Consider the following 21,059-nt stretch of genomic DNA (forward strand, 5'->3'; position numbering starts at 1 on the left):
ATACATTAGCACAGCGTTTCTCAAACTTGCGTTACCTGTCCGGCTGATTTATTCACTCGCTACTACAGACAATTAATAAAAAAAATATCACGTAACCTCATGACATTTCGCAAGCTAAACGATTAATTACTGTAAACTCTTTGTGAAATTAGGAAATTACTTTGTATGGAGTGTGGAGTCTAAAGCCCAATTTATACCGCGAGCTGAGCGGACTCCGTATGGACTCAGTTTTATGTACAACAATCGGCTGCATGAAAATACTTACGACGAATCTCTATAAAATTGATCGATGTTAGTTGACTAAGTCATTATTGAGTCCGCTCCGTTCGCGGTGCAAACCATGCTTAAAGGTGGACAATCTCCGTGTATGCAAAAATGTCACTCGAAAGGTGTTACATACAAGCGCTACAGTAACAGTAGCAGTGGATACATTTTAAAAGAAGACTGATTTAGATAGCATTTGGCATGGAGATTGTTTGATACCCTGGGATGGACCTTAGGGTAGTTTCATTTGGAATTTTCTCAACAGATGAAGTCCCGGGCATAAGTGTATGAGTAGGAACACCTACAACACTTTACTTATCATCTTTTTTAATTCAAGACATCGTCAAAATCTTACATTTCGCGGAAAATTCGCGGAATTTTGCGTGTAAGGGTAATGCACGTATAAGATGTTTTTAGTACGCTAATGTTTAGTATACCACAAAAACATTAAGTTTACACACGCACACAACACAAAAACATTACGCCTGTATTCCCAAATGGGGTAAGCAGTTACCGCTTCGGAGCCACTTTTAGCAATTTTAGGTTTTAAGTTTGACAAAAACGGTACAATAGTGACACGTTGCTAGCATTTCGCCTAAGGTATACCTTAACTAATATCCTCAGTTGCCTCTTACTACATCCACAGAAGAAATAGAGAGGTGTAATTCTAACCCGACACCACACGACCACACACTACACCACATTGTAAAATTTCAAGTGCAGATTTGATGCTCGAGCGACCTGACGTTTTCTATTTTCTTGTTAGTACGTTTGACCATTTGTTGTATTTCGTTTATTTACAAGTCAGTAAACACTTTCGTAAAAATATAACAGCAGGCATAAGACATTTTAGGGGCTGTTTCACCATCCATTGATTAGCGTGAACCGACGGTTAAATGTGATGCCGTCTCCGTCTATTAGAACAAAACAAATACAGACGGCATCACACCTAACCGCCAGTTAACACTAATCAATGGATGGTGAAACAGCCCCTTAGACTTTGACTTTCTGCGCATCTTAGCGCTTTATTTTGGAATACATATTCTACTTAGATTATGTTACAAAATTTTACACGTTATAAGAATATAAATACAACGGACCCCTAAATAATGAGTAACATGATCACTCATGTGACGTAAATTATGTTAACTATATTTTTAAATGAACCGTAAAGTTTGAGAGCCATATTTAAACTATTAATTAATTATCACCATCATAATACTAGTTCCTACCAAATTCACCAAAGTAGATGATGGAATCGAAAAATTCATCTCCGTCTCGCTGTCACCAAGGTCGATATTTCCACAAGTAGATTCATAGCTATTTTATGATAATCAACAAAATGTGTGTTGTTTTGATACAATAACGTTAAAAGCGTGATTTATGACTAACAAGAATACCTTGCTGAGTTTGATGGGTAGTTTGCGTTAGAGTCCATATCCTGTTTGCAAATTAGTAAGCTAAAAAAAGAGAGTTCAATAGCACCACCAGACGGTTCCTAAAACTCATATGTACCTGTCAGGCGTGCGTAATGTGATAGTGGCTTTGTCTCTAGAGTTCTGTACCTCAGTAGGATAGAACGGAACCCTTATGAATTCTCTTGTTGTGTGACCACACTTAAACTTACTGCAAGTAAATTGAATGAATAATATAATTCTTAGGTATACGGTGTGCGGGAAACTCGGTTACTAGTAAAATACCAGGATTCGAACCGGATGGGGTAACAAAATGAAGTCACACTTTTTGTAAATAAAAAAATAAGGTGGGTCAATCTCATGAAAATTTATTCGTATTACTACTAAATTATTATAATGATAAAAACGTTGCATCGTAAATAATGTATTATTAATGCATGATAGGGCATTTCGAAGGCTGAACCCATTTATGTACGACTACCTTATGCACGCGGTTTTGTCTTCGTTGCTATGCCGCGGGAATTATGTGAAATCCATTATTTCCTTATCTAAGTCACAAAAAGAATATTTATGCTGAATTTCAGCTTCTTATATTCAGGAACCACAAAATTCCGCCAGAACTCTTTTTTAAAGTGTCTTCAAATTATTCCGTAACACTTCAACAGATGATTGGATTAGTTGACTGACCATCACTGCATAATAATATGTTTTCAGGATTTTTTTATCAAGATTGACAAATCATGTCATTTACACTTACTTGTATTAAGGAACTGATGTATATTTATTAGGTGACAGATCTATTATTTTGGTGATTGAATTTTGATGATCAAACTATAATTTAAGATACATGTTTACATTATTCTGATGACTCATACTTAGAGACACTTTTGATTAATATGATGACTGATACATTTCTTAGGGTCAAATATTATAATTAGGCTATTGTCGACTAATGTCACATCTAAACTTACATGACAGAAAATATAGTTCCATATTTAACTAACCAAAAATTAAAAACACCACTAGGTACTTACGTCCCATACGAAAAATTTTACTACGTCATTTTTGGAACAAAAAAAGACAAGGAAAATAATTTCGAATCATAATTTATTTTATTTTACATCTGATATCAAAACATTAATCCATAATATTTTTCATCCAGTGGTGGGCGAGTCCAAATAAACACCTCTGTAAATATTTTCTACTTGAAGTTTTAATTACTTACCTTGTGTTATCCTTATTGCAAAGGAAGCATGTGCCCAGTGTCCAGTGGGATGTAAATAGGTAGGCTTATTAATATAACTTTTATATTAATTTACGAGTATACTTGTTTAAAATGCTACCAACATATTCGCAAAATATGCGAACAGTAACAACAAAACAATTTTGCAATTTTAATGTTAGCCTGTGCCTAATTATTTAAAGCATATAAAATACATAAATTTACATATACATACATTGGTATAAAAAGTGAAGCTTTTTTTTCATATCCGTAAACGGGCCTTTCTATCTACCGTTGTACCCTGAGTTTATCTCTCCGATTTCAACAAAATTTGGGAGGTAGACTCAGTCCATGATTCCGAGCTGGACATCCAGAACACGGAAAAACATGGTCTCCAGTTATGTCAACGTTCAAAATATTGTGTGGATGTGTCAGTTTTGTTACAATTTTTTCTTAATTATTCGTAACAAAACGGAAACATCCATACAATATTTAATCCCTATAAAAATAATCGAAAATGTCATCAAGTGAAAGAAAGAAAGAAAGAAAAAAAACATTTATTGCCCATAAAAAAATACATATTCGTGATAAGGTACATACATTCAGCTACCTATATCGATGGGTCCTATGTATAAGGGCCAAAGTGATTTTTTTCATAGCGTATTAAAAAAGCACTGTTTTTTAATTATTTTTCGAGTTTTCATGGCCAAACTAGATGCAATTTTAACGTAAAAGGGCTAAACGTACGTTTGATACTTTTACGCGGTAAATCCCGGGGCGGTTTTTTTTCTGTGGGCATAACTGCCATTTAGGTCCTTGTACGTCAAGCGGAACGCCGCTACCCCGATGCTACATCGTAATGTGATTGTATTACTTTTTTAAATAACTCCAAATATCTTGGGTAACGTAGTTTTTACCAAAGATTTTAAAGTTGAACGCGTATATGAGCCAAAGTACCACATAGATATTTTTACTGTCTTTTTGAACAGAGTTTATTTCCCGGAAATTCACGTATATGGGCGTATGTACAATAACTTTTAATGATAAAATATTTTATTAAAATTCATTCGTTGTGGTTGAAGGACAGAGTACTATTAGCTAGTGTGCCAAATTTTATAAGTCTCGGATACACCATCTCTGAGTTACGACAGTTTTTGACATTGAAAGCCTGTCCTGTAAAGTAAGGATTTTACACTTAAGCCCTTGTACGTAAGACCCATCGATATATGGCAGAAGGTTCAGGCTCAGTCAGCATGTGCGGTGTGACTATGCTTCACCGCGCTGATTTTCAGCCTGCACAATAAAATTGTGCCCATTCAATGTGATCACAAAAATTGAAAAGGTTGAAAAGCTCCAATAATGAATGACCCTTTATCGTTATTATCCATTAACAGAAAAATCAAACCAGAGTTCCATACGTTTTGTGGTTAATGAAATGATTTGAAGATCGATATAAATTTTACGACGTCTTATTTTATTCCGAATCACGCACTAAAATAAAGTTGTTTTATTGTTCTGGTTGTGATGAAGCTATTATACGATTATTAAATTATTTAACTAGGCGTTTAATATCTTTTGAATAATTTCAAAGCTGAACTGAACTCTTAAGATTATGGGGTCTGTAGATCTTTTGTAAATATCTGGACCATTACTTAATCTCACACCTTAATAGTATAAAAAATATAATATATCGATTATTAATGAACGGACATAAGCCTTGATGTTATTATATATGTATCATCTATATTAACGCTAATGTCATAAATGAGGTGTGGTTAACATTTGCAAGACATCCTGCGGCTAATTTGTGATTTGTAGGTGCTAATCAAGCATGTTTAAAGTTAAATGAAATGGTTAGGTACAGTTTTGTGCTATTAGAATAAAACAAAAAGTGGATATCTCATGGTTTAAATAGCTATCATTTATTGGCCTCTGCGCTGGTAATCAAATTCATTTTTCTTTTCAATGGAAGATGTTTTGACTTATATGAAATCAAATAGAACTACGTTACAATTGATTTTACAAGAAGTTTATAAAACCGGCCTTAACCTAATGGATGCCCCGGTTCTCACTTGAGGACATAATATTATACTAATTTTAATTTCCCCACATTAAGTACCCGAGTTGTTTAATTTTATAAAAAAAAATTTTATACCTACTCCACTTTTAACTTCAATAGCGAGAACTTTTTACTTCAATAGAAATTAAACAGCAATATTAGATATAAATGTTCAATAAGACAAATTTGATTATATTTCGGCGGCAATATCTACTCAACGACTTTTTTGTATTGTAATACAAAGGAAATTTTAAATATTATAGAAAAATCATCTTATAAGCTTGTAAAATGCAAGAATGCTAGGCGGTTGTGTATGAATCTAGCATTTAAATTTTATGACTTAGGTACTAACCCTATTTACATGCAAATCCTATCCTATTATCATAATCCTATTATATCATAGTATTATACATAATCATCCTATTATAAATACAAAAGCTACTGTCTGTGTGACTCTTTCACGCTAAATCGGCTTGACGGATCGTATAATATAATATGAGTGAGTTTGTGAATACGAAGATGGAATTTGTAAAGTTTTTAAAAGAATTTAGTGAATTTACTAGTATATTCCCGGAAATATAAGTCAACTACTAGACCTAAGGGTTCAACCGAACTAAATCACGAGAAAAACGCTAGTTATAAATTATACCCACGCCGATATATACCTTGTTTTAGCAGATAAAGTCGCAGACTTCAAAAGTTTTAACAAAGAGATTTATTTTATAAAAAAAATCGGCCAAGAGCGTGTCGGACACGCCCAAAATAGGGTTCCGTAGCCATTACGAAAAAAATAAGTAATATTTTTCTAAGGATATCGTATTTTATACGCAATCTTTCAAGTTTAGGTTAATTTTATACCTTAGGCTGCTATTTACTTTTAAACTACTAATATTTTTTTCTCATCCAACCCTATAGTGTCGAAAATCGAGTGTCCCCCCCCCTCTAAAATCTAAACCGGTGGGTGGATTAATTTTTTCTTTTTTTCGGCATATTACGATGTGCCCGGTATAGAGCTAGGAATATCGACGAATGCGTTGCTCTAATGATCTGCCATATTGTTTCTCAGGCACATCGTGAACTCGTGATATGCCTGGGCAACTTTTAGGCATATCATGAAATGGCGGCATTTCACGATATATACCTAGGAATTTCGTGATTTGGCGGATTTTACGATCGGCCGTCGACATATATATGGTACTTAAGCCAACAAATGCCTAATTTTTTTTTTATAGTCAGTAAAGATCAAAAACCATCAAAGTACGTTCAATGTAGAGGTGTCAATAAAATGCCTCCGTTGTTGTTAATGCTGCGTCTACATAACATTAATATTATGCTGGTTATGGTTTTGTGTACTACACGTTTAATTGTTTGCGTGTCTTCACTGATGTGTTAATTATTGCTGTACTTGATATTTGCGATGCCTGAATTATTTATCAATCATAAACTATCTATGAAATTACTACAATCATACCTAGTTGCTTGCAAAACGTACAATTTGTAAGCATCCAACATATTTAATATTTTTTATGGATATGACAGCAGATATCCTCGACTAGATCATTGAAATTATCTTTTATAACTCTATACTAGAAGATGGAAATAATCCGTGTCGTCTTCATACATTTTAAATAATGCAGATGACAATCTAAATGAACTGGAGCTGTAAATTCTTTGCCATTATATCAAAGCTATCATTATTATTATTATTGTTTTTTTTCTTACAACATACTTTGTTGACAACGTTGACATTTTATATTTTGTTTCCGAAATCTTTAGGAGTGGGTTAAGTGATGCATGACGCATGACAAAAGCAAAAATATTGAAATTGTAGATAATGCACTGCAATAGCACTATTCACTGCACTATGGCTTTGTCATTTGAAATGTCAAATCCTAAGCTAATGCGGGCTATCGCCGCTAGAGGCGCTAGTGTAGCGAGAGGTCTCCGAAATGTAAAATTTCACTGTATTTGGCTGAGCTACGGGGGTTTATTTATAATTAGAATAATTTTGTGAATATTTTGCAATACCTGATATTAATTATGGCAAATTTGCGTTACGATGCAATGAATGCCTGTGTTTTGAGACAGTTTTGTCGTTCGAAAACCTTTGTCCTCCCTTTTTTTTCGAACAAAACTCAATATTTTTATTGTACGGTTTTAAGGTGTTAAATATGATTGTTTTTTTTTAGAATCTTCTTTTTGTATTTTTTATTTCAATTCCAAATTTTTACTTTTACGGTCATCCCGTAAAACCTAAATTGAAAATACAAACTGAAGTATAGATGCACAGAAAAACCAAAAAAATAAGACGAGCACTGGGAATCGAACCCAGGTCCTCGGCATTCCGTGCCGCGTGCTATACCGCTACACCACTGCACGACAACGGTACAGACACGAATTTCCCCTATGCACCACATAATATCTCAGCTTCAAATAAAATATGATTTAAATGTAAATTTTGTTTTCACGCCCGTAATAACAAACTAACCACTATACTTCAGGAAGGACCTTTGTCTACAGTGGCGCCAACTGGTGAGTTCGAAAACGGTAGCCCTCATTTGTTTAGGTTTCGTTGTTTAAATACCTACAATCAAAAAGGTTTCTTTCCCAGAAATGGTATGAAATGTTGCCATCAAAGACGTCATAGAAAGTAAACCTTTTCGAATTAAAATGTACTTTCTTTTTTTTTTTTTTTGGATAAAATATGGTTTTTCCTACTCCGAATCAAGAGCACAATCGATTCCGATAGTTTAAAAAAAATGTCCCAAAAAAAATATCAGTTTTGCGACGTTTTTTTTCATACACTTAGTATGGGCGTGACAAAACTGACTCATAAAATTTAGTATGGAAAAATGGGGTCATTTTTTTAAACGACCGGAGTCGATTGTGCTCTTGATTCTGAGTAGGAAAAACAATATTTTTTTCCAAAATTTCAAAAAAAAAGAAAGAGTACACTTTTTTTTAAAACGCCCGCATTGCTAATGTCCAGCAAGTAAACTCGAACTGTCCAGGAAGTAAGTATTAAGTTTACTTCTTGGATTGTAACGAGTCCCTTTAAAAATTTGGAACGACCCGTCACAAACAGCGCGTGGGCCAAGCGGCAGTGCTGGGTGTATTAATATTTCGAAATGGGAATGGGAAAAAAAATCGTCATCGTCATTATCACTACCAACCATTATTATCACCATCACTAACAATCATCATCATCATCATCATCACCATCAACCATCACCATCATCATCATCAATATAAAAAAAAATATTAAAATATTAAAAAATAATATCACGGGACAACTCACACCAATTGGCCTAGTCACAAAGTAAGCTTATCAAAGCTTGTGTTATGGGTACTAAGCAACGGATAAATATAATTATATAGATAGATACATACTTAAATACATATTAAACACCCAAGACCCGAGAACAAACACTCGTATTTTTCATACAAATATCTGCCCCGACACGGGAATCGAACCCGGGACCTCAAGCTTCGTAGTCAGGTTCTCTAACCACTAGGCCATCTGGTCGTTAAAAACTATAATATAATATAATATATTCACCACCATCGTCATCATCCTCACCATCATCATCATTCTCACCATCATCATCATTTTTGAGAAAAGCACTATACAATAAGCTTCGACCAGTAATCGCCCTCCTGGCCTCGGATCATTGATGGGCTCACCTGGCGGTTCGGCCATCTAACTTCTACTCGTCCAGAATGGCTTACTTACTGGTCTCTGCAGTAATGTACTATTTCCTGGTGTATCGATTATGTAGAAAAAATGTCTCTCTCTCTTTCTGTCTTTATTAAAATTACAATACAATACAAAAACTCTTATGTCTGTTTATGTAGTAATCTCGCAATACCTTCGAAGTTATGTATGGCATAATATGGTATGGTATAGTTTTTCTTTTATGTTTAATTTAATTTCGAACTTAACTGAAAATCAATGCTGGAGAGCTGAGAGCTTCGTTTCTCTGTGTAACAAACAGGCTTCCTGCTGAGTTTATTTTGTTTAAGCTTAATTATTCAGAATTGCATTTTTAATTCCCAATGCAACTAGTTCCCACACAGGCCCAGTGCTTTTTGAGGAAATATAGATAAGGTTGAAAATAGCCTGAACGGCTTCTTTTTGTTTTGCTCGACTTGGCGGGGGCACTACTGTGCCCCCAGCTATACGTATGTAAATACTTGATTTGTAATAAACAAGGGGACCCGCATGCTCGTTTGCCCATACCTATATTTATTATATACGACAAGCATGTCGGCTCATTATACCTTCAACCTAGTGTTTACTTAGTACCTAAAATTACCCTGCAATAACTGACATTTTAATCTGTATATGCTTAAAAGCGCCTGATTTATTAGTGTGCGAAATACTACTGTGGTATATTTTGCAGAGTTCTTAGTAAAAGGAGTCTGAAATTTATCACTGGTAGTTAATCAAAAGCCTTTGTAATATTATATTTTTAATGTAAATATGAGTACGAATTATACACCTGTGCCCGTACTCGTAGATATTGGCTAACAAACATTGAAAAGACGCGAGTTTTGAAGACAATAAATATTTCAACTCAATAAAATAAATACTGTCTCCATATGAATCATGTTTGAGCCTAAGTAGGCAGGTACCTATATACCCAGGTAGGTTAGGTATATACCTAAGTAGGCATTTCAGGATAAGCTTTGAGCCATGATTTAATCTGGTTTCTGGAAACCCTTAATTAAAATACTGTCTAGTACTTATCAACATTTTTGAGACTAAGAAATAAGAATTAATTTATGCTTTAAGAATTTAAAGACGGAAAACTGTAATAGATACGCGGTAGTGCGTCAAGCCAAGTTCAAAAAAGAAGACTCTGCACCAGTGTTAATATTAGGGATCCCTTTCGTTCGTATATTTTTTTGACCTATTATCATTTGGCATAATTCATTTCGAATAATTTGTATTAGCATAATAGTACTGTCGCATAGTAATACTTTGGCCACTACTTTGTTTGGCATATTACGGTTTTAGAATAATTTTAGTTGGGCTAATTATATATTGGACTAATGTTTATTATATAGGTATATTATTATTTAGGCTAAGTAATCATTATTTGTCATATTTTTCAGAAACCATAAGTTCAGTTCCAACATTTTTATTAAACATAAATTAGGTTTATGTTTATATTCTGTTGTACATAGCTTTTTATAGAATATGCCTACTCTGTGCATACCACTTTACGGGGCTGACATTGTCAATATGTGACAAAAGCCCTTTTAATTAAATAAAGATAAAAAAAGTTAGGTTAGGTTAGAATGTTGTCCAGGCGCGAAACACCTATTCTACGCAGAATAGACCTCCTCCTTCGATCTCGCTTTTGTTAAAATGAATTAATGACTTTTGCTATAGCATTTTTTATTGCCATACTAGAGTTTACCCTCGGCTTCGCACGCGTAGGTGAGCGTGTTCGCGTAAGGTTGTGTTAAGAACAACTGTACAAAACTTCAAGACTATAAATCCAGCGGTTGAAATTTCAAGACTTCTTCCCTATCCCGTGGGAATATCGGGATAAAAGTAGCTTATATGGTGTTCCAGACGGTTAGCTAACCGTCTGGTGTAGGTAGCTACCTACATACCAAATTTCATGACTAAGCCCAGCGGTTGTTATTTCGAGATTCTATCCCTATCCCGTGGGTATACCGGAATAAAAAGTATTCTATGTCCAGCCGTTTCAGCGTGAAGAAGTAAGAAACATACTCACTCACAAACTTTCGCATTGATAATATACTAGCTTTTGCCCGCTATTTCGTCCGCGTGTACTTTAGTTATATATATGTTTTAATTAACCCCCGTTATAATTGTGACATTTGTATCTGTGTGTATAGTGAAGTACTGCCGTAGACGATAGGTAACAGCTTACTAAAGTCTTCGCTATAAACAACATTTTATACCAGTTTTCAAGCTAGTTTATGAAAAGTTTTATGCAAAGCACGAGAGTAAATTAATTATCTCGTGTGCTTCCGGCGAGAACCGAATCTTACTCTAGAACCCGAAGTATATATATTCGAATTTGCACTGTACATAATATTTTGTAAATTAGGTAAAAGATAAATAACAAAGAATATCACACGAAAATTACGCTTATTATAATATTATTGATTTTATTATGCACAACCCGATGAGTAATTTTAAAGTAAGGTACCTACTGCATAATTATTTGTAAATTTATTTCACACATCATTTTAAATATCAATTTAATTTCCACATTTTATGTCTACAGTTTGTATGAAAAACCCCCCTATTTAATTCGCCAACACCATACGGATCATTTTAAATTGTGACCAGCCATATTTTTAGTCTAGAAATAAGGAAGTCTCATAGAAACTCCCCCCTAATAAGTCGAAAGCTACTTCTACTTTCTTTATCTTTGCCTACGCAGATCATTTTTATTTTTAATCAGGACCCTGTAAGAATACAAATTTTCATAATGCTAAGTCCAGAAATGAGAAAATTTCCATAAAAACCACATGGAACCACTTCTGTCTGACTCCATAGATAACTCAAAATCCATCTCGTATTTAGTTTTATACATGCAATCTGTTTCGTCTATGGTTCAGACCGCACTACGGCTAAACCGCCGCGGTTTTTAACCGCGTGACTTGTGAATCAAATAAACTTAAAACCGCCAGTGCGGCCGCTTGCATTAGTTTACTTGATTCACTAAGTCAGTCACTCGGTTAAAAACCGCGGCGGCTTAGCCGTAGTGCGGCCTAGGCCTATTAGAACTCAGTCAGTCAGGGTCCTCTGCCTGTACCTACCCTGCTGCGGGGGAAGGGGGTCTGCTGGTGCTTTCATAATCCAACAACGATAACAATTTCCATCCCCCAAATGTTGTACATACTTTAATTATATTTGTTACAGAATGTGACTCCCGATATTTTGATTCGCCTTAATCGCATGCATCATGACCAAGGGTCCACTGATAAGATTGCGGGTACCATGCCGGTCTACCCTCATTCTATAATATCGGGAGTGCAACAAAGGTATTAAAACGCGACGTCACGCCACGCTTGCAACACGCCATCCGACGCGTGTCAGTACTAATTAGTCCCATATATTTATTATGGTCAGTTGCACATAGAAACACGCGTCGGATTACGTGACGTGGCATCGCGTTTTAGTAGTGTGTCAGCGCCTCAAAGGTAATCACAGTCTACATCCCACAACAGTATCTAATTTAATTAACGTGATTAATTCGTAATTAACCGTGCATCTGTCATTTTATATATGCCTCCATATAATCATATTCAGCTATCTGACATAATACGTATTTTCCTGTTCAGAAGAGAGCTTAAGGGGCTGTTTCACCATCCATTGATTAGTGTTAACTAACGGTTAAGTGTGATGCCGTCTCTATTTGTTTTGTCCGAATAGACGGAGACGGCATCATATTTAACCGTCAGTTAACACTAATCAATGGATGGTGAAACAGCCCCTAAATCTAATATTCTCTACTCTCTCCCTGAACTTATATATATGTTGGTACCGTGGGGACCGTAACTTGGTTTGAGCTAGGTATAGGGGTCTACGCGCGTGACTTTAAACTCAGTTTAAATAAAAAATGTAATTCTTCTGTACGTAGCTTTATTGCTGTTAAAACGAATACTTTTACAGAGTTTCAGCCGCTCAGGCTGTCGGGAGCAATCTGTGCTCCCGGCATGTATACCGCTGTCAATCGTCTTTTAAAATCAAATTCTAGAATCATACAATAAAAAAATACTATCATTATACATAATAAAGTCAATCTAGCGTGCCAGGTGGTCAGTTTTACCACCTGCCAGCGGTATAGGTACAGCCTAGTCCCTACAGTACTTAAATAAGGAAGTTAGTGAGTTCTCCTAGAACATTGTTACAAGAAATTCATTTACACTGCATTGAAAAACAAGTGTTCTTAATACTTGAATATTCAATTACATAGACGACACGTAAAATTCTGGAAAACATACTCATTAATAGCAAGATTAGCATAAAATAGCACCGGCTTTTGACTGGTGACCTCTAAGAACTAGTTTTCTACGTCTAAATGTCAACGGCTATTATTACCTCCTCGTTCGGGTCAACGGGGTCAGACTGTGTGGGCACAAATCTTGCAATACTTCAACATATCTACATTTTTGTTTGTTCATTAGGAAACCTAAGTAATGGATTAAAATGTTTGTTAAGTGTTCAGAGATTTTGTCAATATTAAAAACTGCACTGCCTTGAAAAATATGTTGTTTATATTTTTTGAGTATTTGTATGTGTGTGCATATTTATATGATGGTACGGCGGTTAATTTAGGTAAGTACTATGTATAACTAAGCTCCATTTATTTTAACATTTGAAACTTAACGGTAAAATTTGCACACCTTTTTAAATGAAACAACAAAAATATTTAAAATTGTGTTAACATCTATATTAAAAGCATAATAAATACCTACCGCTAATAAATGTACATGTAGGTATTTTTAGTCCATTTGTGTTCGAAATACCGAGAAACGTGTCTTACAATTTGTCCGTTAATTCAAACCTAAAATTAAATGGAGTATACATAAAGTAATCTAATGTTCTTAATAACATGACTGTAATCTGTGACTCACAGCGCCATCTCCCTAATTGTGCGTGAATGTATAGATCTTGATGTGTGGTCATTTCTTGTCTTGTCCTGAGATGAGTCAACATCGACTTTAACTTGATAACAAACTGCTTTGCCGCTAGATGGAGTATGATAAATAGGCTTGCGAGCTTTGTCTTTCATGAGGTGCACCGTGGACGCTTGGAACTAACCATAGCCCTAATAAGATAAAGATATAGGACATGCCCATAGTGAATTTGGTCAGGTCATACAATAGATACTGTTACTAACATATTTTTTGTGTTTTTGAGATGAACTACAATAAAATTTAAGAATATATTATAATAATAATAATAATAATCCCAGCCTATATACGTCCCACTGCTGGGCACAAGCCTCCTCTCAGAATGAGAGGGCTTGGGCCGTAGTTCCCACGCGGGCCCAGTGCGGATTGGGAACTTCACACACACCATTGAATTGCTTCGCAGGTTTGTGCAGGTTTCCTCACGATGTTTTTCCTTCACCGTAAAGCTCGTGGTAAATTTCAAATGTAATTTCGCACATGAATTCCGAAAAACTCAGAGGTGCGAGCCGGGGTTTGAACCCACGATCCTCTGCTTGAGAGGCCATAGGTCAAACCACTCGGCCACCACGGCTTCCTTAAAAGAATATATTATAAAGTTGAATAATTTATAAATCGATGCAAACGTGTTTGGGGATCCTTAATTTAACCGCAGAGGTATGTAAGAGGTGATAAAAAAAGACTTCCATGTTCAGAATTATTTTCTTTTAAAAAAGTAATAAAAAAATACAAAACGTCGTGGTATTAAAAAAAAACACTAAACAATTGTGCCAGCACAAATCGATTGTTTGAATCGACTAATATGTACTTATGTGTACCTACTTATCGCGCTGAATATGGCACTGCGCTGGCTTGATGATTTGAGATCTAAAGGCTCTACACATAGACAGCGACATCGCTCTTAAGTTAGAAGACATGTACAGTTAATCCCTCAAACTTATAATAGCGCCTCGCATGCTGGTCAGCGTTGGCACAACATGTGGAATAGCCCTAATGTTTTAATTTATCGCCTTTGCTGAGGTTGGGGCGGCGCGGTGGCGAGGAAATCGAGAGATCGCTGGATAGCTGCAGGGATCGGAGGAGGCGTGGGCAGATGAGCTCCTTGGGGCTGGAAACCGTTCTCGTTAGCGATGTAGGTTAGCTGGATGGGTTGACCATCTTCGCTCGTCCAAGACGATTGACCTTCGACTTGAAGGGCGGGCTCTTCCGCGCCAATGTTCTTCAAAGCTCCCTTTTCTTGGGTGTTGATGCCATTGCCGGTTTGGAAAGCATACTGATATGAACCGTCAGGGTTGATCTCACTGCTCTGGCTAACAATAGGAATTACATCTTGAGCCTGGGGCGCTGCCACGGCCACCGCGACGAGGGCAAAGAAAACCTGAAAGTAACCAAGTAGTTAGTTGTTAATGTTTTTTTCTGCAACGCTCCAATTAGTCAGAACGGAAACAATCAAATACCCAACAAACAAATAGACTTTCCCACTGTGACCTTCACACTCTGCCCTAATAATCGTATAAAGAAGTTACTGGAAATTGATAAAGATATTAAGTGAATGATTGGATATAAATAATATAATTGCTATCTTAATCATTAAATTTGCATTAAAATCGAAAGTATTAATATCTATCGCTCATCACAATTCACTTGCACTTACAATGGATTTCATGTTTATATTTGTCGGGTGGAAGCACTAGACAACGATGATCTAACTGTGCTTGATCGGTTTATATACTTGTCTGGGCAATATGCCTTCCACCACGGGCGGGTATTGCACCACTAGGCATGTCAGAGTAAATTCGACGAAATATGTTTGAGACTACTGCAGTCATTCATGCGTGAGCTTGCGTGTCCACAGCAGCCTAGGTTAATTATCAAGATGGTTAAAGCGTGAGTATTGTATTCCGACTTATATTTTTCATACTATAAATGCAAAAGTGAATAGGAGTTTGTTTGTTATGCTTTCACGCCTAACGTTCTCAACCGATCGTAATGAAAATTGGTATGGAGATAGGTAGAGACCCTAAGGACATAGGATAGTTTTTATCCTGGGAAGTTGTGTAGCTTCTGAGGGCGCGCGATAATGGAACTCTTCACATACGATGTTGCTGGCAACTGATTTGGTATGGAGTTAGTGTTGAGACTCTGGGAAGGACACAAGATAGTTTCAACCCGGAACATTGTACAGTTCCGCGGGCGCGTGATGAAACAATTCGCAGGCAAAGTCGCGGGCAACAGCTAGTAGTTTGATAAGTAGGAGAAACGGGATATCGTAAGGCAAAAATAATTTAATTTGTTTTTGCAGGTTGAATTCCGCAAAAGTAAACAAATTCAATTTGGTTTTGAGAGTGTGCGATGTCTTGCTGTTTGGTGTAGTATTTATGCTAGTCTACTAGCGGATTCGTGACCACTTTATGTCTGTTATTTTCTTGTGTTGCCAAAAATGTTTTATAGAATAAGCGAACGCAATCCAGATCAGTATTTCTTCGTCCGTTCAGCGATTTAGATTTTCCGCAGAAAAATTTAATCCTTTATTTCACTCCTTTAGGGGTCAATAAAGACGATTAAGGTTATACATTTGTTTTGCCATGGGTCGCTAAATCTGGTTTGACGTCTGGAGCTTTAGTCATTTTGATTTTCCATACAGCACTTCATCCCTTATTCCGCTACTTTAGGGGATGAATTTCCAAAAACCTGTCGTAAGTGCTCGCCTGCATGATGAAAGGAAGTTTGGTTGAAGATTTCAAGTTGCTAGTCCCAGTAGCTTAGGTTGTATTGATATATATATCAATCAGTTAGTTAGTCATTCATACGGCTTCTTTTATAGCTACATAAATAGGTAATGTAATGTCTATGTAAATGTTCCTGAAAGTTATTCGTTTATAAAATCGTTTGCTAGGAGAGGCACTGCTATACCTACCTTTGTAAACTTTTGGCTTGACTACATTTTGCCCGATGAAACCGAAGATGCTTTTAAACCGGAGGCCCGAAAGCTTTGGCCAATCTCAGATTTTTGGTCAAAAAGAAAGATACACGGAAAACGATATTGGTCGCTTTGGACTTAATTCTGTAAATTTTAGAGCAATTAGGTCTTATACGACCCTGTATAATGGACAAGTCTGCTAGATAGCTTCTTCGTTATCTGCATTTGGCCATCATTTTGGATAAGTAGGCTGTCTCTAGAAAAGCATCAAGTATGTTGCTCTTTAGCTTTCCGTCCCTTAAAACTAAATAATTTGTCAAGTTTAGGTTGATAAATAATCAATTTTAACAAACTCGCCAAAATCTGATTTGACTTTTGAAACAAATACTTAATTTCAATGTTTGTCAACGCGATGAGAATATTAAAATGTAATAATTTATGCAATAGTTTCTATAATCGTGTTGCCTAAAAATGTAAAACACAATAGTTTAACACGTTACCTACAGCAACCGGTCAGGCGAGGATGTGTGGTCTCCGCATTGATTAACACTCAAAATTAAAAATTTATTACATAAAGGATAGTCTCAATTGACTGACTGACCGGCTCAATGCCGCCCAACTGTGAACGCTTGGACAATTAATAAGAATGGCCTTTGTGAAATTGACAGGTGGAGTACGAAGCTGCGCAACAGGAGGATTCGTCTGGTTGTCTGTACTCATTTATTGACTGAAAACTATGGAATAAAACTCAGTAGGTTGTCCACACTTTATTGTCACGAGTGTAAACTAAAATTCTCCAGTAATTCGCAGTACTAACAAAGGGACGCATACTAAGTAAGAATAGGCAAGCCGGCAAACTAAAAAAAACACTGCGCTCGGTTGTTTTATGCGATAAACGCAAAGCGTTTGACGCAGATCAATTTGCATCAGATAATTTAATTACCAAATATTGCCTTACGCGGTGAGCGCAGCGGCAAGCGCATGCATTGCGTTAAACGCAGTTTATCGCATGAAACAACCGAGCCCTTAATGAATCCTGGTGGAATGTACTGAGGTAGGTGGTAAAGTGAGATGAGAGCTATTATAAATAAATATAAATACACAAGTCCTAAGTATTATTTTAAAAGCTCAATAAGACGCTTGTGAAATATTGTAAAAATTTGTGTGCGTCAAACGCATTGCGTTTATCGCATAAAACAACCGAACCCTTAATATATCCTGGTGGAATGTACTGAGGTTGGCGGTAAGGTGAGACGAGAGCTATTATAAATAAAGATCCTTAAGTCCTTAGTATTAATTATTGGTTATTTGGAGTCTTTTTGTATTTTTCTTTTAAACAATACCCCTGGTGTTGCAGATGTTTATGAGCGGTGGTGATCTCTTAACATCAGGAGACCCACTTGCTCGTTTGCCATCCAGTCGAATAAAAAAACTCCAAATTTGTTACTTTTACTTCCTTACTTTTGTCCCTTAGTATTCTTTTAAAAGCTCAAAATAAAACGCTTGTGAAATATTGTAAAAATTTGCTTATTCTCTTTTTTTCTTGGATGTATCCTCAAAGTGTAGGTACATTGAATCCAACATTTTGGTGAGTTTTATAAATACAATATCAAAAAATTCACTAACTTGTTTTTTTAACAGGCATTATACCAAATCAATTGATTCAATATGTTGATTGTGTATAAATATTTGCAAGGTGCTTTATAAATATTGGTACACTCAATTTAGTAGCTTGTGAAGGCTTTTGCCGTTTTTTAAGAGAAAGGAAGGCGGTTATGAGTTATAGGCAATTTTGGATGCCTACATGTTAAAATTAGCACGTTTCAATATACAAAAAAGCATGGATTTCTCAAGGAAAACTTGTGCAAAAATCGTTGACTTGGCAACAGCTGTAAATTTTAAATATTGATGAGTTTATTTCATCAATATCCCCAGTAAAAACAGTCAGCTACTAACCTAACCAACAGAAAGTTTGAAAACCCCCGATATTGCCACTTCAAAGTTCAATACCTCAAAAACGGCTAAACCGATTTTGATGACATATTTCAAAACCATCGCTAGAAAACCTGTTTTAAAAATTAAAAAAACGCGTTCCAATCTGGTCACCCGTTTAAGAGCTACGGTGCCACAGACAGACACACATAACGGTCAAACTTATAACACCCCTCTTTTTGCTTCGGGGGTTAAAAACCGAGATTAACAATTACAGCACATCTTTATAATAATGATTATTGGCTTTTATTTAACTTGGCCTGTTTGTTTTTGGGTCAAATCCTGCAAGTTCATTTGAACCTACCCACATATACAGGGTGTAATCGTTAAGTGTAGCCAGGCAATTAAAGTTTAAACTGATATCGAAAGTACGTTACCCAATGAGTAAAATGACATCAATAACTTTTTCTTAAAACCAGCAATATCCCAATATTAACTTCGAACCCTCCCATACATTTAGTACGCCGTTAATTGAAAGGCTTTATTTTAAAAGGCCAAGTCATTTATCCACCACCATTATCATATTTATGTTTCATGATTATTTTATTTCATGCACTCATGTAGGTATCCATAATATATCAATCAATTATCGTTTTAAAATTTTAAGCAAAGTTCATTTAAAAACATTGAACAAGGGTAAATAGGTATAAAAAATAAATGTCATATTTATTATTTCATGAAAGATAGTTTTAGTATTTTGTTACTGTTTATTCTTGTAAATAATGAATCCTAAACAGTTTTATCTCTTACGGTAGGCAAACAAACAGCCTGAACGAACGTCGTAGGTACTATAAATATATGGGAGCGTTCAAATTTAATATCCTGAATACTTTAATTTTAAAAAGTTATTAATGTGCTTTTACTCATTGAGGGAATTACTTTTGATATCAATTTAAAGTTTTCGAATATCTGTTATATTTGGTTACCTCATGATTCTCTGACTATTTTTAGGCAGATTATTGATTGGCAGACAACGTTTCGCCGAGTAACGGTACGCGCCGATGAATTTGTACGCAGATGTATTGTTTCGCAGACTAACGTTTCGTAACTCAACCTTTAGCAGACTATTTACTTTGCATAAGAGTCAGTAAGCCGAACAACTGTTCACAGAAATTACACTACACATTTTGCACGTTTGGTCGAACAACCTTTCGCTTTTGTAACGGTTGAAGTGCGCATATCAACTTTTCGCATCTTTTCGTTTCGCATGGGGAGTGGCATTCAATATCGCGAATATGACATGTGTTGATTACACTATGGCCTCATTGGCATTTTTACACGCCGTGCTGACCGCGCATTTTTTATGATTTTCTTATGTACCCTCACAAGTTTTAAACGTATAACGCAAGTAATACCTTAAAATTATTTTTGACCATCATTTGTATTTATTTTATATTGGAGTCTAAACAAACCAAGTCGCGATGCTAGTTCGCAGTCAGCTCGGTTCTGGCACTTCGCCGGCCGCTGCCGCGGCACGCTCGCTTCGCTCGCTCGGCTCGTGCGTTGTTGGTGGCAATTCTACCTAACACTCCTCCTCGATAAACGCTCGTCGTCGCACCTAACTACATTTTGATAACGGCTAGTATATAATAGTCAACTCAGTAAAATCCTACCTGTCGTTTGGCGGCAACAAACCGATTTAACAAAAATCAACTGAACATTAAATCTGCTTTACAATATGAATGCTATGTGATAACTCTGCTTATCGTGTCTCCACGAACAGTTAAATCGACTGAACATTAAATCTACTTATCAATATGAATGCCATGTGATAACTCTGCTTATCGTGTTTCAACGAACAGTTGTTCGGTTAACTGAATCAATTACGAAACAAACAGTCTACTAAACGTAAATCTGCTTATCGCTATTCTTCCTACCGACTACTCGGCGAAACGAATAATAGGGGTAATGACGACAGGTCACCGTTATATTTAAGGTAAGATGACAATGTACAAAGCTTGTTTTAAAAATTAAATTAATAACATATTTAAAAATACTAGTCTCTAAAAGTAGTCAGTAAGGAACTAAGAAAAAACTTTGTCACCTATATCTACATAGCTATTACATTTGTTACGCATACGCTGCAGCTAAGTAATAAACAGAATATTAATACTTTAACTAAACTAAACGATTTTATATTGGCAGCTATTGCGGCAGCTTAGTTATAAAAACTTTAATATAGTAAACGAGCTGTGGTACACATTGACACTAATACTGTGAAGTACGATGGGTGGTGCAAAATAACCCAACAGATTGTTTTCCACCCTATTTCATAAAAAGTAGAACGAAAACTACTTAGTAGTCAGCTATTTTTACGCTGACTATACTAGAAGATCCAGCCGCGTTAAACTTATTTGTTATCTACAACTAGGTACGAATAAATAAACTGTCAAGTCTATTTTATTTAAGTGAATATGTACAGCTCGTGGCACGTAAGTGTAGCGCTGACCGTTATTTTCTGCGCTTGTGACAGCCCCGCCCGCCCCGCGCATCGCTCAGTCC

The 21,059-nt window shown here is 35.9% G+C and overlaps 1 protein-coding gene and 1 long non-coding RNA gene across 2 annotated transcripts; one reads left to right on the top strand and one right to left on the bottom strand.

The window, feature by feature from the left end:
* Positions 1-14,333: 14,333 nt before the first annotated feature.
* Positions 14,334-15,381, bottom strand: LOC141433326 (endocuticle structural glycoprotein SgAbd-2-like). The gene is made up of 2 exons (XM_074095315.1): positions 15,300-15,381; positions 14,334-15,023 (listed from the first exon to the last, which is right to left on the bottom strand). The coding sequence occupies exons 1-2, from the start codon at positions 15,309-15,311 to the stop codon at positions 14,649-14,651; spliced, it is 387 nt and encodes a 128-aa protein (XP_073951416.1). The 5' UTR covers positions 15,312-15,381; the 3' UTR covers positions 14,334-14,648.
* A 54-nt stretch (positions 15,382-15,435) lies between these two features.
* LOC141433327 (uncharacterized) lies at positions 15,436-18,186 on the top strand. The gene is made up of 2 exons (XR_012451922.1): positions 15,436-15,532; positions 17,234-18,186. It is a non-coding gene; the product is annotated as an uncharacterized lncRNA (long non-coding RNA).
* Positions 18,187-21,059: the final 2,873 nt, after the last annotated feature.

The sequence above is a fragment of the Choristoneura fumiferana genome, chromosome 12, assembly GCF_025370935.1.
Source record: "Choristoneura fumiferana chromosome 12, NRCan_CFum_1, whole genome shotgun sequence".
Taxonomy (NCBI): Eukaryota; Metazoa; Arthropoda; class Insecta; order Lepidoptera; family Tortricidae; genus Choristoneura; species Choristoneura fumiferana.